This window comes from Melanotaenia boesemani, chromosome 11 (assembly GCF_017639745.1).
Source record: "Melanotaenia boesemani isolate fMelBoe1 chromosome 11, fMelBoe1.pri, whole genome shotgun sequence".
In the NCBI taxonomy this organism is placed as follows: Eukaryota; Metazoa; Chordata; class Actinopteri; order Atheriniformes; family Melanotaeniidae; genus Melanotaenia; species Melanotaenia boesemani.
In genome coordinates, this window is record NC_055692.1 from 36,438,621 (window position 1) to 36,454,190 (window position 15,570).

General features: G+C 43.8%; 1 protein-coding gene across 2 annotated transcripts in view; it reads left to right on the forward strand.

The window, feature by feature from the left end:
* LOC121649502 (zinc finger MIZ domain-containing protein 2-like) overlaps nucleotides 1-12,124 on the forward strand; it is a 37,297-nt gene extending 25,173 nt beyond the window's left edge. For both annotated transcript variants that reach the window (XM_042000373.1, XM_042000374.1), the window contains exons 18-21: nucleotides 1,101-1,384; nucleotides 6,576-6,748; nucleotides 7,143-7,316; nucleotides 10,448-12,124. In XM_042000373.1, the coding sequence (XP_041856307.1) occupies nucleotides 1,101-1,384; nucleotides 6,576-6,748; nucleotides 7,143-7,316; nucleotides 10,448-10,555 (739 nt within the window). In that variant the 3' untranslated portion in view covers nucleotides 10,556-12,124. The remainder of the gene's footprint in view (nucleotides 1-1,100; nucleotides 1,385-6,575; nucleotides 6,749-7,142; nucleotides 7,317-10,447) is intronic.
* The last annotated feature ends 3,446 nt before the right edge of the window (nucleotides 12,125-15,570 follow it).

Sequence of the window (15,570 nt, forward strand, 5' to 3'; positions counted from 1 at the left end):
GGAACATTAAAATGGTTATTTCTGTTTTCCTGTTAGGATGTCTAACCTAAAACACCCTGCAGGACAGAAAATTAAACATTTGAATCTGAAACGAAGCTTTCAAACAGAATGAGATTTGTTCATGTCAGGTTGCTCTTTCTTACTTGGACGGCTGCACTGCTGCAGACGTTCACACCTGAGCTCAACACAAACATTAAAATATTTATTACAGTTCATTGTCCTAAAGGAAGAGGTTGCCACCGCACCGCTGCACCAGCAGTTTGCTGCCAGTGTTTCGCTTCATGCTCGCAGCAAAATGTTGAATTAAAGCTAAAGAGAAAAAGGATTTTATATTCTGTTATGGATAAAACTGAGAAAGTCAACGTTAAAAGAGAGATGAAATGTGCAGAGTTCCTTCCTGATGTGGGTCAGAGTGTTCTGAAACCGTGGTGTTTATAGCTAGCCGTGATACAAACCGCCCGCTCGGACTTGCAGACCAAAGCAGATCTCCACATCCTTTACTGTGTTTGAGTTATCAATAAACAACAGGATTCAGTACAGAGCTTTATTTACAGAAAGGAGCATACACAAGACACCCCCCAACCACCACAGATATTTTTAAATATTTTTTATTTTCCTCTATTTAATTTTAAAAAAGCATGGAAATTCCTACAAACCTTGAAGTAATCATACCCAACAACCTCCACTATAATGAGACGTCAGCATACAGGAGAAGGTTTCTGAGCATGCTCAGTGAGCTGATTCTGCTTTGTTGGTGATCTCAGAACTAAACCAACAGTAGCCCAGGCTTTTTGGACGTCTTTAAAGGTTTCTTCACCAGTTTATTCAGAACTTTTCCAGAACACAACCAGAGGAAAATACATTCAAAGCAAAGCAAGTCGGGCAGTAAAAAAACAAAGAAAAAGTGATTTTCAGCCGTCATGGTTGTGATTTCTTACAGATCAGCTTCAGAAATGTTTCGTACCTTGATGGTTAAACCGGATTGGTCTCCGTTTTGCTGATGGAAACTAAAAGCACAGAAGAAAGAGAAAAAGAGTTCCAGGTTCTGTTAACACCAGTTAAACCATCAGTTCTGCTTCATCTCTTCTCCTCATCCTCAGCTCTGAGTACGAGGAGATTACCATCGACCCGGTGTGCAGCTGGAAGCCAGTTCCTGTGAAACCGGACATCCATGTGAAGGAGGACCCAGATGGTCCAGTTCTGAAACGCTGCAGAACCCTCAGTCCGAGTCACATGGTCCTGCCCAGCGTCATGGAGATGATTGCATCACTCGGGCCCAACCCCTCCTCCTCGTCCGCCCCCTCCTCCTCACCGATGAACTACCCCTCCCTGTCTGCAGGGGGCAGCAATAACAGCAGCAGCACATCCGACTTCCCCGGAGCAGGTAGGTCACATGACCTCATTTCCCTCCACAAACCCCGTCAGACGTTTTTTCCTGTCACAGCTGTAACTGATGTCAAATGGAAAATCTGAATTTCCAGCAAGTAAAAAATGAAAGATCCAAAGTCAGAGGTCAGGATGTAAAACAGAGATCTGGTGGATCATCATCAGCTCTTTTTTTTTTTTTTTTTTCCCCACTTCAGTCAACTTTAAAACTGATGATGAGGTTAATAGTTCCAGCTTCCCCATGTCTGAGGTGCAGTGAATGCATCATCATCTGTAGTTAAAGTAGGTTAAGATCCAGTAACATGGAAAGCACAGTGGATGTGCCCCAAGGGTCTGTGCTAGGTCACTTTTTAGTCTTTACTTTAATGATGTTCCACAACACTGTCATGGAGTAGACATACAACTATACGCTGATGACACCGTTTTATACACGCATGCAAAATCCGCTCAGCTAGCAGCTGAAACATGAACTCATGCCATACGTGAGTGGCTTGATCAGTCTCGTCTGGTCTTTAATAAAACCAGGGTTTCAGATTCCAACCGCAAACATTTTAATTAAAAATTCATCTATTGAAAGAGTTGCAGAATTTAAATATCTTTGTTTTAACTTTAGATTGAAGTCTTAACTTCTAGAAACATTGACCTGCTAGTTGTGTAAGATCCACCAGAATAGCTTCCATCTATATCTGCACTGCCGCGCAACAGCTTCAGATTTCAACTGAAACTGTTTTTGAAAACCACCCAAATCTCTAACCACTGATTTACTCTTAATTTTAACACATTATACATCCAGGAACTAAAACTAAGCAAAGTTTGTTTTTTCCGCTGATGAAGACTTCCTATTAATATTACTGTCAAACATGGAAAATTAGATTTTCCCTGAATATGTCCCTTTATAAGTTAGTTAGGCTAGGTTCACACTGCAGGGCATGATACTCAATTCAGATTTTTTTGTGAAATTTTTTGAGAGTCTGTTCACGTTTCCACGTAAATGCGACTTGTGTGTGATCTCCTGTATGAACCTTATGCACCAAAAGTGTCCCGCATGCGTAGAAGACACGACGACGTGACAGTGAGCGAGCGTGTGACGTCTTCGTGTTTGCAGAAATAAACATGGACGGTAACAGCGGAGCTTATGTTACAATTTTTACTTTATTATCCAACCGTAGCACATTTCCGATAACATCATTTTAAGGAGGAGGTTGCAGGAGAGGAGAACCAGATTTGTGGCCATGACATTTTGTGGAGCAGCTGCAGCAACGTCTGTACAGAGAAACGTGGGTAAGGAGTCGCAGTCAGGAGTGGTGGAGAGTGGTGTGAGGCCTTTACAGATAAGAGTTTATAAACAATGATGTGTATGACGTGTAGGTCGGATTAATGCGACCTGGCCGTCGCATGGCGAAAGATCAGATACGTATCGGATATAGGACCACGAATCCAAGCGGCCTGGGTCGCATTTGAAAAAATCGGATCTGTGTCGTTCAGACTGTCATGAAAAGATCAGATACAGGTCGCATAGGGCCAAAAAATCAGATTTGGGTCACTCCAGCCTGCAGTGTGAACGTAGAGTTAGTTAGTTAGTTAGTTAGGTAGTTAGTTAGTTAGTTATTCCCATGTGGTTTTCCTTGTCTGTTGTTCTTGGTTCTTTTTTTTTTACATTTATTTTTATTTATTTTAAATTGAAGCACGTTTGCTAAATGGGATTAGAAATAAATACAAGTGGTGAAATTTAAAAAGTAAATTCTAAGTTAAAATAGATGAAAATGAAGTAATGACATTAATAAATGAAAATTTAAATAACAAATAAAAACGAATAGAGGCATTAACGTCAAGTTTAATAAGTGGGAAAATTGAAGCAGACATTTAGTTTTTATTTCATTTCTTCTCTACATGTAACACATTTTTCAAAGAGCTTTGAAAACAGAATTAATTTAATTAAGAAAATTTACCAACAAAACGTGGAGATGAGCTGTGAAGTGATCAGAATATGAATCTGTTTTTACTCAAACCAGGTTAGATTGCTGAATCTGAAGAGACTCTTGTGATTTCTGCAGAAAGCTTTGGGAGATTTTTGTCTAGATTTGAACTTTGTTCTGTTTTGTCGTTCTGTGTTTAGAGTCTCCATTTCGAATTCAGAGCTGAAATACTTCAGCTGTTAATCATTGTGAGCTGACAGCAGGGGGCACTGTTCCACATCCTGACTTTATTTACTTCCTGGTTCCCCAGCCAGCCTGCTCTCTGATTGGCTACATTTCGTACCACGTCACCATCCACGCAGTCACAATGCGAAACCTCAGACCAAATGATGATTGGACAGGGAAATCTCACGTTTCTCGCGTTTGCCGTTTGAGGTCGGGAAGAGGTAAAATCGGGACAAAAACAGCCCAAAAATTGTTACGTGTACCAGGCTTAAAGCAGCAGTTTAAAGGTGCCGTGGAGCATTATTTGAAACCTCTGACACGCCGCATCCTTCATCCTGACAAGCTGCATCCTTCATCCTGACACGCCTCATCCTGACACGCCGCATCCTTCATCCTGACACGCCGCATCCTTCATCCTGACACGCCGCATCCTTCATCCTGACACGCCGCATCCTTCATCCTGACACGCCTCATCCTGACACGCCGCATCCTTCATCCTGACACGCCTCATCCTGACACGCCGCATCCTTCATCCTGACACGCCGCATCCTTCATCCTGACACGCCGCATCCTTCATCCTGACACGCCGCATCCTTCATCCTGACACGCCGCATCCTTCATCCTGACACGCCTCATCCTGACACGCCGCATCCTTCATCCTGACACGCCGCATCCTTCATCCTGACACGCCGCATCCTTCATCCTGACACGCCGCATCCTTCATCCTGACACGCCTCATCCTGACACGCCGCATCCTTCATCCTGACACGCCGCATCCTTCATCCTGACACGCCGCATCCTTCATCCTGACACGCCTCATCCTGACACGCCGCATCCTTCATCCTGACACGCCGCATCCTTCAGCCTGACACGCCTCATCCTGACACGCCGCATCCTTCATCCTGACACGCCGCATCCTTCATCCTGACACGCCTCATCCTTCATCCTGACACGCCGCATCCTTCATCCTGACACGCCTCATCCTGACACGCCGCATCCTTCATCCTGACACGCCGCATCCTTCATCCTGACACGCCTCATCCTGACACGCCGCATCCTTCATCCTGACACGCCTCATCCTGACACGCCGCATCCTTCATCCTGACACGCCGCATCCTTCATCCTGACACGCCTCATCCTGACACGCCGCATCCTTCATCCTGACACGCCGCATCCTTCATCCTGACACGCCTCATCCTTCATCCTGACACGCCTCATCCTGACACGCCGCATCCTTCATCCTGACACGCCGCATCCTTCATCCTGACACGCCTCATCCTGACACGCCGCATCCTTCATCCTGACACGCCGCATCCTTCATCCTGACACGCCTCATCCTGACACGCCGCATCTTTCATCCTGACACGCCGCATCCTTCATCCTGACACGCCTCATCCTGACACGCCGCATCCTTCATCCTGACACGCCGCATCCTTCATCCTGAGACGCCGCATCCTTCATCCTGACACGCCACATCCTTCATCCTGACACGCCTCATCCTGACACGCCGCATCCTTCATCCTGACACGCCGCATCCTTCATCCTGACACGCCGCATCCTTCATCCTGACACGCCGCATCCTTCATCCTGACACGCCTCATCCTGACACGCCGCATCCTTCATCCTGACACGCCGCATCCTGACACGCCGCATTCTTCATCCTGACACGCCGCATCCTTCATCCTGACACGCCGCATCCTTCATCCTGACACGCCGCATCCTTCATCCTGACACGCCGCATCCTGACACGCCGCATCCTTCATCCTGACACGCCTCATCCTGACACGCCGCATCCTTCATCCTGACACGCCGCATCCTGCATCCCGACACGCCGCATCCTTCATCCTGACACGCCGCATCCTTCATCCTGACACGCCTCATCCTGACACGCCGCATCCTGACACGCCTCATCCTGACACGCCTCATCCTGACACGCCGCATCCTTCATCCTGACACGCCTCATCCTGACACGCCGCATCCTTCATCCCGACACGCCGCATCCTGCATCCCGACACGCCGCATCCTGCATCCCGACACGCCGCATCCTGTCTGGAGACATTTCGTTTTCACATTGAAATCAGCATCAATAAAATGTAGCACAACATTTATTTACGGCTCTGTGGTGCGGTTTGACCACAGGTCCGTAGTGGTGGCAAAACATTGGACTGTAGCCACGTGCTTCACACCACCTTCACCACACTCATCATGCAGGGCAGAGAGACACACTCCACTAACATGGAGACGAGACGGCAGTGATACTGTTTGTCCAGAGTGGTGATGAGTGATGAGTTTCCTAAATTAAATGTTAATTAAGGAAAAAGTTCTGTTTATAACATTTGTCTCTGTGTCTCTGGGAGCTGGTGGATTATTTAGTCACGAGTTACAAAAATGGAACATTTTTCTATTTTCTTGTGTTGCATCGCAAGTGTGCACGTCTACATGAATGAGCGCAACATTTCACATGCACAAATGTCACCTGTTGTTTGGGTGGAGGAGGGCAGCGATTTCCTCCTCATCGCGCAAGTTCCATAGAAAATGATGGAGAAGGAACAACGTCGCCTCCCATGTGTCCAGCCCTTAACTGGAGAGGTGTTTGTAACTCGCGCTGAATAAAACTAAAGCAGTCGTGGCAGTGGGTGGAGCCTGCAGCAGTGGGAAGAGTCTGCAGCAGTGGTAGGAGTCTGCAACAGTAGGAAGAGTCTGCAGCTGTGGGAGGAGTCTGCAGCAGTGGGAGGAGTCTGCAGCAATGGGAGGAGTCTGCGGCAGTGGGAGGTGTCTGCAGCAGTGGGAGGAGTCTGTGACAGTGGTAGGAGTTTGCAACAGTAGGAAGAGTCTGCAGCTGTGGGAGGAGTCTGCAGCAGAGCGCTGCAATGCCAGCGGTTCTCGATTTGCAACTGAAAACAGCACAAGAGGAAACTGCGAAGGACATCGTATCATTTCATTTTTATGATCGTTGAAAACCCAGATCGTAATTAAAATTCGATTAATCGCCCAGCCCTATTGGAAACTGAGCCGATCAGATGTATTGATCTTTGTCTCCTCCTTCAGCTCCGTCCTATCCCGCTCCATCAGCCTCCTTCTCCGACTTCAGCGGTCCTGGAACTCCCGGCATCGGTGGGGAATTCTCCTCCCCCGGTCCTCCCCCTCTTTCCTACCAGTCCGAGCTCTCCAGTGCCCTCCTCACCCCTGACAAGCCCCCCCCTCACCCACTGGCTGTACAGGTACAGTAACACATCTTCATCATCATCATCAATTCAGATTCATGCAGTTGTTATCTTTAACTTAAACTTAGTTAAATCCTCCTTATCTCCCTCATACTTTCCATCTTTCCTTTTCTCCTGTTGTTTCCCCATTTCCTGTTTACTTCCATCCTTTTTCTCTTATCATTCTTTCCTTTTCCAATCCGTCCCTCCATCCTTCCTTTTTCCCTCTTTTCTCCCTCTGCTGCTTCCTTATTACCCCTTCCTTTCTTCCCATCTTTCTTCCCCTCTCCATCTTCCTGTCTCCCTTCTTTATACTCCCTTCCTCATCTTCTTCCCTCTTTCTTCTCCTTTCCTGTTTCCCATCTTCTTTCGTCTCTGTCCTTCCTCTCCTCTGTCCTCCCTGTCTTCTCAGATGTCGGGTCGTGTAGACTCCATTCCCCATGGTGCCCCTCTCCCCCAGCAGCACTCACAGGGTCTCCATGGTAACATCCAGATGATGCAGCGCAGCAACCCGAATCCCCGTCTCCAAGGTGACGTCTCCTTCGGGCTCGGTGGGTCTGCCGATGTTCCAGAACCTTCTCTGGATGTGAGTAGAAAACCGATGATGATGATGAAGCTTGATTTCTGTCCAATTTTTCATGTAGATTTTTAAAGAAACATTCACCAATGGTTCTTGCAAACCTCGTCGTCCTCCTGAACGTTTTACAAAGACTATGAGATTCATGAAAATCTTCGTATCTTAGATTCATTTGTAGATCAGAACAAATGCTTCGAACATGGAGTTCTCTTACGAACATTTGAGTTCAAAATCAGTGTTTGTTTTTTTTCTCTTGTTCTTGAAAATAATAAAACTACAGTCGTGTTTTTGTCACATTTTAAAATCATGTTGTTGTCGTCGTATAAATAGGATACATAACATCCGACGTAGCTTCACCTAATAATATATTACAACCTCTTAGTTTCACATTATTATTTATTTTCGTTCATTTCTGGGGCATTTTCTGCTATTTTTCTTGCACAGAGTCTATTTTTGTCCAGGACGCGTCAAGCTCAGACAGGAAATCAGACATGGAAGCACTGTAAAAGCTTCCTGTAATTTTCAAAATAAAAGCCACTGTGCTGCTGAACTGTGTAGAGATTGCATCATTAACCTGTCAGGGGGTCTCAGGGTTTTTTTCATCATGGACGAGATGTTTGTCCTGGACAAGGAGAATCACAAGATTCTTCTGTGATTTTGTGATCTCGCGGATCCAGCTAGGCGGACTGCACTCGCGGTCGCTCCACACCTGACGCGCTGCCGTTGTGGATTGATGCGTCGCGGCTATGGCGTTACATCGCTGCCAAATACCTCGATGAGCGTACCAAATACACTGGTGAGCGTATTTATTAATTCAGCAGCGCATTTCTTAATCGAGAGAGCGCATTGCTCTGATCGCTGGAGTTTTTAATTACTCGCGGGGCCGTGAACGCAGCACAGCGAGTGTAAAACACGCCCCCCCCCCCACTCACCAGTACGCTCTCGTGGGAAAACTCTGCTCGCTCTCTCTGCTCAGTGGGCGTATTTGTCAGTCGGGGGCGGTAACCTTCTGATTAATCTGATTGGCCAGAATTTTCAGTTCCAATTCGGTGACAGCGCGGGACTTGGCTGTATTCATTTTTTTTTTTTTTTTTTTTTTTTTTAAATAGCTTGGTGCAGCTTTATTGCCCCAAAGGTACGGAAACATTCACAAACACGACAGTTTAACCTGAAAGTAAGCGGAAAATCCTATTGGAGCACCAGGAAGATTCTAAATGGCAGTTTAGAAAACAAATATAATACAGAGAGGTAAAATCGATCGGATTACTGAGGGTTAAAACTAAATAAACATATTAATACTGCACATATGTTTGTCAATGAATGCATTATTATGTTCATGTTAATTTAAGTGATGATCAAGTCATGTTTGACAACAGATTAAATAAGCGTAAACACAATAATTTCATACATTTCTGGAGGGAAATATTCATCTCAACCAACAAGCTAACATTTATTAAAGATCAGACATGATGGTCCTCATTAGCCTCCATATTTCTTACTGATAACCACTTCTGTAAGGTTAAATGATTAGGTTGTTACAGCTTACTTTCATCTTATTAAAGCCGTGTGGTAGTATATAATGTCCCAGCAGTATGGACGGCTCTGCCTCGATATACTAGTGGTGAAACTTTCACTCCTGTATACAAAAAATGTTACTGTAGACATTCAATAGTTCCAAACACCAGACCAGACTGCGATCATCACCAATACATTCCCTTAGTTTCCAGAGGTAAATCAATGCAATATCAGTCTTATAAGTCACGAAAATGCTTGTACAGTCTGTCGATGTCCTGCAATAACATATTTGCGTCTGTTAAATGTGATAGAATTTAGTTTAAATGTATTTTGCCTTTGTTTGTTATAGCTATTGTGCTTTTACACCATGTCCTCACAGCCTTTTTGTTTTAGGTAATAAAAAAAAGTGTGGTCACGGTCTTATATTATTTATTTCAGTGTACTGATCAAGTGCATTGTTATTGATTGATTCATGGAATTTGATGTGTAACATGACTTTGGTTAGTGGAAACGTATTATCACCTTGTTCTCATATTGCTGGTTATATTTAGCCCGGAGATGACATTTCGGGGTCCTGTGTTGTATTTTAAGGTGAACAGTTTTTTCATGTACTGGGGATTTTAATGTGTAGGGAAACCTCTGGAGTTTGTGATGCTTTTCATGAATTCTCTAGTACATATAATAGAAAATTCTCTATTACAAATAATAGAAAATCACAGAGCAGATGACTTGTTAGGTAATTATCCAGAGCTTACTGGCTTTTCTCCATTAAATTTTATTTAAACTGTTTAAATATGTATGAAAACTGCTTTGCCCCTTTTGCTTTCCATGTTCCACCAATAACTGAGTAATAATCACCTAAATTTGATTCCTAATTAACTTATATTTCACAGATTCCCTGTGCATCTCTATTCACTATCACTCTTTTATCTTCCCTCTTTATTCTTGTATTACTCTTTCACACATACTTGTTGACTTATTTGGTAACACTCATTGATATTAGCTCATGTTACAGCTGCTCTACATTTACGTTCTGTAGCTAGTTTAGCCATTACTCATTACTAGTCATTTAAAAAATATATCTTTATTCAGGAGCAGCAGGCAGGGACACTGACGTCCCGTGCTGTCACCAAATTGGAACTGAAAATTCTGGCCAATCAGATTAATCAGAAGGTTACCGCCCCCGACTGACAAATACGCCCTCTGAACAGAGAGAGCGAGCAGAGTTTTCCAACGAGAGCGTACTGGTGAGTGGGGGGGGGGGCGTGTTTTACGCTCGCTGTGCTGCGTTCAAGGCCCCGCGAGTAATTAAAAACTCCAACGACAAGAGCAATGCGCTCTCCCGATTAAGAAATGTGCTGCTGAATTGATAAATACGCTCACCAGGGTATTTGGTACGCTCATCGAGGTATTTGGCAGCGATGTAACGCCATACGCTGCCGTCAGATCGAAACCGCGGCGCACACACACCCGGTGGAAATGAGATGAACGACGCAGCTTCTCAGCCTATGAACACAGTGTTGAGACTTTTGTAAGAAACGTGGTGAATGAGTTTAAATGAAAAGCCTCCGTTTATTTATTTTAATATAAACTAAATTCCTCACGTCTGATCCGTCTCTCTGCAGCTGCTACCGGAACTGACCAACCCTGACGAGCTGCTGTCGTACCTCGGACCTCCAGACCTCCCGAACAACAACAACGACGACCTGCTGTCCCTGTTTGAGAACAACTGAACATAAACTCTCTCGGAGCTCCAGAATCTAAATGGATCAGGCCGACACATCACTGTAACATACGAACTGTTCTCCTCATCCGCCAACACCGCGGCCGGTCCAACATGGCCGCCACCTGCACACAATGATGAGGAGAACAGCTTTTAAAGATGAAACCTCTTTGTGTGACTAGGAACTTGATGGTAACTTTATTATTTTATTGTTTTTTATTCCCTGACTGTATTTTGAAGCTTCATCCTTCATTCCTCACTGCTGCAGCAGCCATCACTAAATATTTAATGTGACTGTCGGTGGAAAACCACGCTGTTGTTTCAACCAACACCCGAGCTGAAACGTGTAGAAGCAGCATCGAGCTTCTTCCCAGCCGGACTGAGCCTAGTCTAACGTTCCAGTAGCTGAAGATGAGCTTTAAAGGAGCGGTCCTCATGTGCTTCTTCAATCATGTTTCTGTTTTCAAATAGAAAAACGGGATTTACCCCAAGCTACACTGTGGTGGGAACAGTTTCTGCCATCTAGTGGTCAAGATAGCAACCATCTCAAAGTCCGTCCACCCACTAACTTTATCTGGATCTGGACCGCTTCAGCATCAGGTGGTGTTTCCTCACAGATTAAACCTGTTTTATCTGGTCACCCACCACACCCATCAGCCTCTTTTACCAGGTCAACCTGTGATTAACCCTTAAAGCTCCAACCATGTTTCTGTTATTTTAATCTGAACCTGTCTGTAGCAGCTGAAGCTTTTAAAGGTCCCATATTATACATTTTTTTCAACAACTTCATGCGGGTGCCAGTGGTCCGACAACATTGTTTTCAAAGTGTTTTACCTCAAATTCAGCTGTGGTCCTTCATCTCAGCCGTACCAGGTGTGGCTCTAGTGTCTCTACTGAGAACGGCTGTTTCTGTGTCTGAACCTTTATACGTTCATGAGTGGCGCCTGGCCACGCCCCTCTCTGGGAGAGGCTCCAGCGTTATTTGCTGAAACTCTTCTTCCGAACAGGAACTTCAGCATCATCTTTCTACGTGTGGGGATTTCAGCTTCCTCTGGTTAATGATTGTAAAGCTACTGGCTGGAAAATGAGGCAGGTGTTGGTGGTGATCCTGAGCTCTCAGACTCAGTCATAACTTCAGAATATCAACATAAAGTCTGTCAGAGCTGCAGTTTGAGACGAGTCAGGTCACTTTGCTGATTTGTACCTGCCTTAAAAATCTTCAAGAAAATTAATCTCAAGTCCACAGCTGTCCATCTTTTTACGTCTGTGGGACTCGATTCCGCCTCAGATTGCAGCTACCTGGTCCAGTGAGGTTCTGTCAGAGGCTCGGCCCACTGCTCGTCTGATGGAAGACGTGAACAACACACAAAGCTTCATCTTCATCCTCATCTTCATCCACTGTATGTTGTGAAGTGAGTGTACAGTCCGGACTGTGGTGGTGTCTTCAAGTCCCAGGGAGCCCAGTGGCTTCTGGGTAAATTTAGTGTTCTGATGACTGTATGATTCAGTAACGATGCTAATAACCTGAGTAATAAGACTAATAACCTTTGTAATTTAATAAACACACTGGAAAGGCGAACAAGAGTCCCTGATGATTGTCTCCAGTTCAGATAACAAAAGTTCCACATTTGGATCAGTGTAGGATCTCGGATCTACCTACTTGTTTTGTTTTGTTTTTTTAGTTACCACGGAAACAGTGCTTTGGAATCTGGCCCCATAGTGAATAAATGAAGCTAATCAAAATCTCGTAAACAATATTTTAAATCACATATCTTTAGAAATAAAACGCTTCTGGAGTTTTTATATCCAACAGTTGGGATGAAAGGTGGAGCCGGTGTAGCGTTACATCTGAGGGAATGAATCGCATCCAGCCGATCAGGAAAAAAATATTAAAAATTAAAGCTGCAAGCAGCGATGGAGGCCCTCGCACCTCTGGTGCCGCTCCGGTCTATTGCACCGCCCCATCAGCCGGCCTCCTCCCTCCTACAGCACGAACGCTCTCGCCGCAGACGTAGGCCCATTCTTCCAGAGTTTATCTCCATTAAGAGGTGATTTTTCTCATGAGAGGATCAACTTGCACCCCAGTCTGACCACTGATGACAAACGAAGCCTTCATGACCTTGTTTTTTACCAACTGCTGAATTCTTACAAACCGAAGCATTTTTTTATAAAGAGGAAAATTCCACGTGGCCACTGGGTGGCGCTATACTCGTTTTTCATGTAGAACCATGTTCAGGTTGGAACTCTAATGAGAACAGGAAAATATCACCTCCATTGCTCAACTGACAGCAGGGTTAGAGCCACTTCCTGTTTCATGGCGAATGATTTAACCACCACAGGAAGCCATTTTAATCATGATGCTGCAAGAAGTCAGACATATTTTCAACCATGAGTTCATGAAGGATGATATTAATGAGTTTAAATTGGTTTTACAGATTTTAAAGGGTTAAAATGGTGGGCTTCCTGTTTCCAGGGGGCGGGGCTATGTCGTTGACAACATCAGGACATGAAGAGGCTTTTTTGTTTGTCCTGGCATGTTAAATAAATATGCTGCATTTCATCAACATCGGTCACACAGGGGTTGGAGCTGATAGATTAATAGACCGTAGACCAGAGCCGATCCCCCTGCTACCACATCTGGACCCAATCTACCAACACCACCAGACCCTAGACCAGAGCCGATCCCCCTGCTTTCACATCTGGACCCAATCTACCAACACCACCAGACCGTAGACCAGAGCCGATCCCCCTGCTACCACATCTGGACCCAATCTACCAACACCACCAGACCCTAGACCAGAGCCGATCCCCCTGCTTTCACATCTGGACCCAATCTACCAACACCACCAGACCGTAGACCAGAGCCGATCCCCCTGCTACCGCATCTGGACCCAATCTACCAACACCACCAGACCCTAGACCAGAGCCGATCCCCCTGCTTTCACATCTGGACCCAATCTACCAACACCACCAGACCCTAGACCAGAGCCGATCCCCCTGCTACCACATCTGGACCCAATCTACCAACACCACCAGACCGTAGACCAGAGCCGATCCCCCTGCTTTCACATCTGGACCCAATCTACCAACACCACCAGACCCTAGACCAGAGCCGATCCCCCTGCTACCACATCACCTACATCCACTTAATGAACCCAAAACCACCAATTTATCTATCTATGGACCCGGGTTTTTAAGTGTTTGGTCCCAATAACGGATCGATCTGACCGGCAGGATGAATTTGCCCATGGAAGACGTTTACCCATGTACCTGTAATTCCTAACTGGAGGTTTATTTTTCTGTCAGACTCTCCACTGGTTAACGCTGCACCTTATTTTTACATCTTAAAATTCTTCTTTTCTCTATATTCTTTTTCCTGTTTTAAATCTATATACTTATTTAAGTGCATATTATAAATATTATTTTTTCTTTTCTGTTTTTCATCTAGATACTTGTATTTTTCTACATTATTAATTTGATCTTCTCATTCTTTTCTTATTCTATTAAGTGTCTATAAAACTGCATTTCCCCAGTCTGGGATCAATAAAATATGTCTGATTCTGATAACTTATTCTATCGTTCTCTAATAGATGTGACTTCAGTTTGGATTTTTCACCTCCTGGGATTAAATGTTTGCTGGTTTTGTAGATGCATTATGATTTTTAAGTTGTCATACTCGTCACAGTAGAAACACTGTTAATACTTGTCTTTCTTATTTCAGGTTCTTCATAATGTTTTCTAGAAGAAATAAAAAATACTTCTGTACCAGATAACGTTCAGAAACTATTCAGTGTGGCTATAATTAAGGGTTAAATTTGACTTCAATTCTCTGTACACCTGCACAACAAAAGGAAGTTTCTCTGTTTAGTTTGTGGATTTAAACTGAGGAATACTTTGAATGTAAAACATTGAAACAGTTAACAGTAAAAAATGAAGAAACAATTTAAAATAATGCAAGTACAGCATGCTGTTAAAAACCACCAGCTGTCTACTGAGCTCTGATTCCTGTGTGTGTGTGTGTGTGTGTGTATATATATATGTATATATATGTGTGTGTGTGTGTATATATATATATATATATATATATATATATATATATATATATATATATATATATATATATATATATATATATATATATATATATATATAAGGGCCATTCTACAGAATTCGTGCAAAGTCCAGAGTTGGAAACATATTTTAAAAAGATGTTTTTTTCCAAAAACCTCGTCCATACATATATTGCACCATATTTCTATGGTACATATCTAGTAAAGGTGCAGTCAAATTTCATATATTAATGTCTGTCTGTTCTTGAAATGTTTTTCCACTCCTGAAAGGTGTCACTACCGTAACATAGAAACACACTGCAATAAAAATCATTATATTAATCTGTTAATATTGTGTGTCCATACATCCTCTAAAGAATATTTTTAGAAATTTTTCATGAAGGGTTTTACAACTAAATAAATTAAAACTATTTTTTAAACAAATTTTGAAGTTTATTTTCTAAGACTTAATTAAAATTTAAATGCTTTTTTGTAAAATAAATGACACTGATCATAGAGATCTCAGAGTAAATTAGTTGTTAAATTGAATTTACATTTAACCAGCAGTTATCATAAAATGTTATTTAATGACTCAAATATTATTTTATTTTACAAAACATTCAGCGTTACGGTAGTGACTGCACTGTTGCGGTAGTGACTGCACTGTTGCGGTAGTGACTGCACTGTTACGGTAGTGACTGCACTGTTACGGTAGTGACAGCTCTGTTACGGTAGTGACAGCTCTGTTACGGTAGTGACTGCACTGTTACGGTAGTGACTGCACTGTTACGGTAGTGACAGCACTGTTACGGTAGTGACTGCACTGTTGCGGTAGTGACTGCACTGTTGCGGTAGTGACAGCTCTGTTGCGGTAGTGACAGCTCTGTTACGGTAGTGACTGCACTGTTACGGTAGTGACTGCACTGTTACGGTAGTGACAGCTCTGTTACGGTAGTGACTGCACTGTTACGGTAGT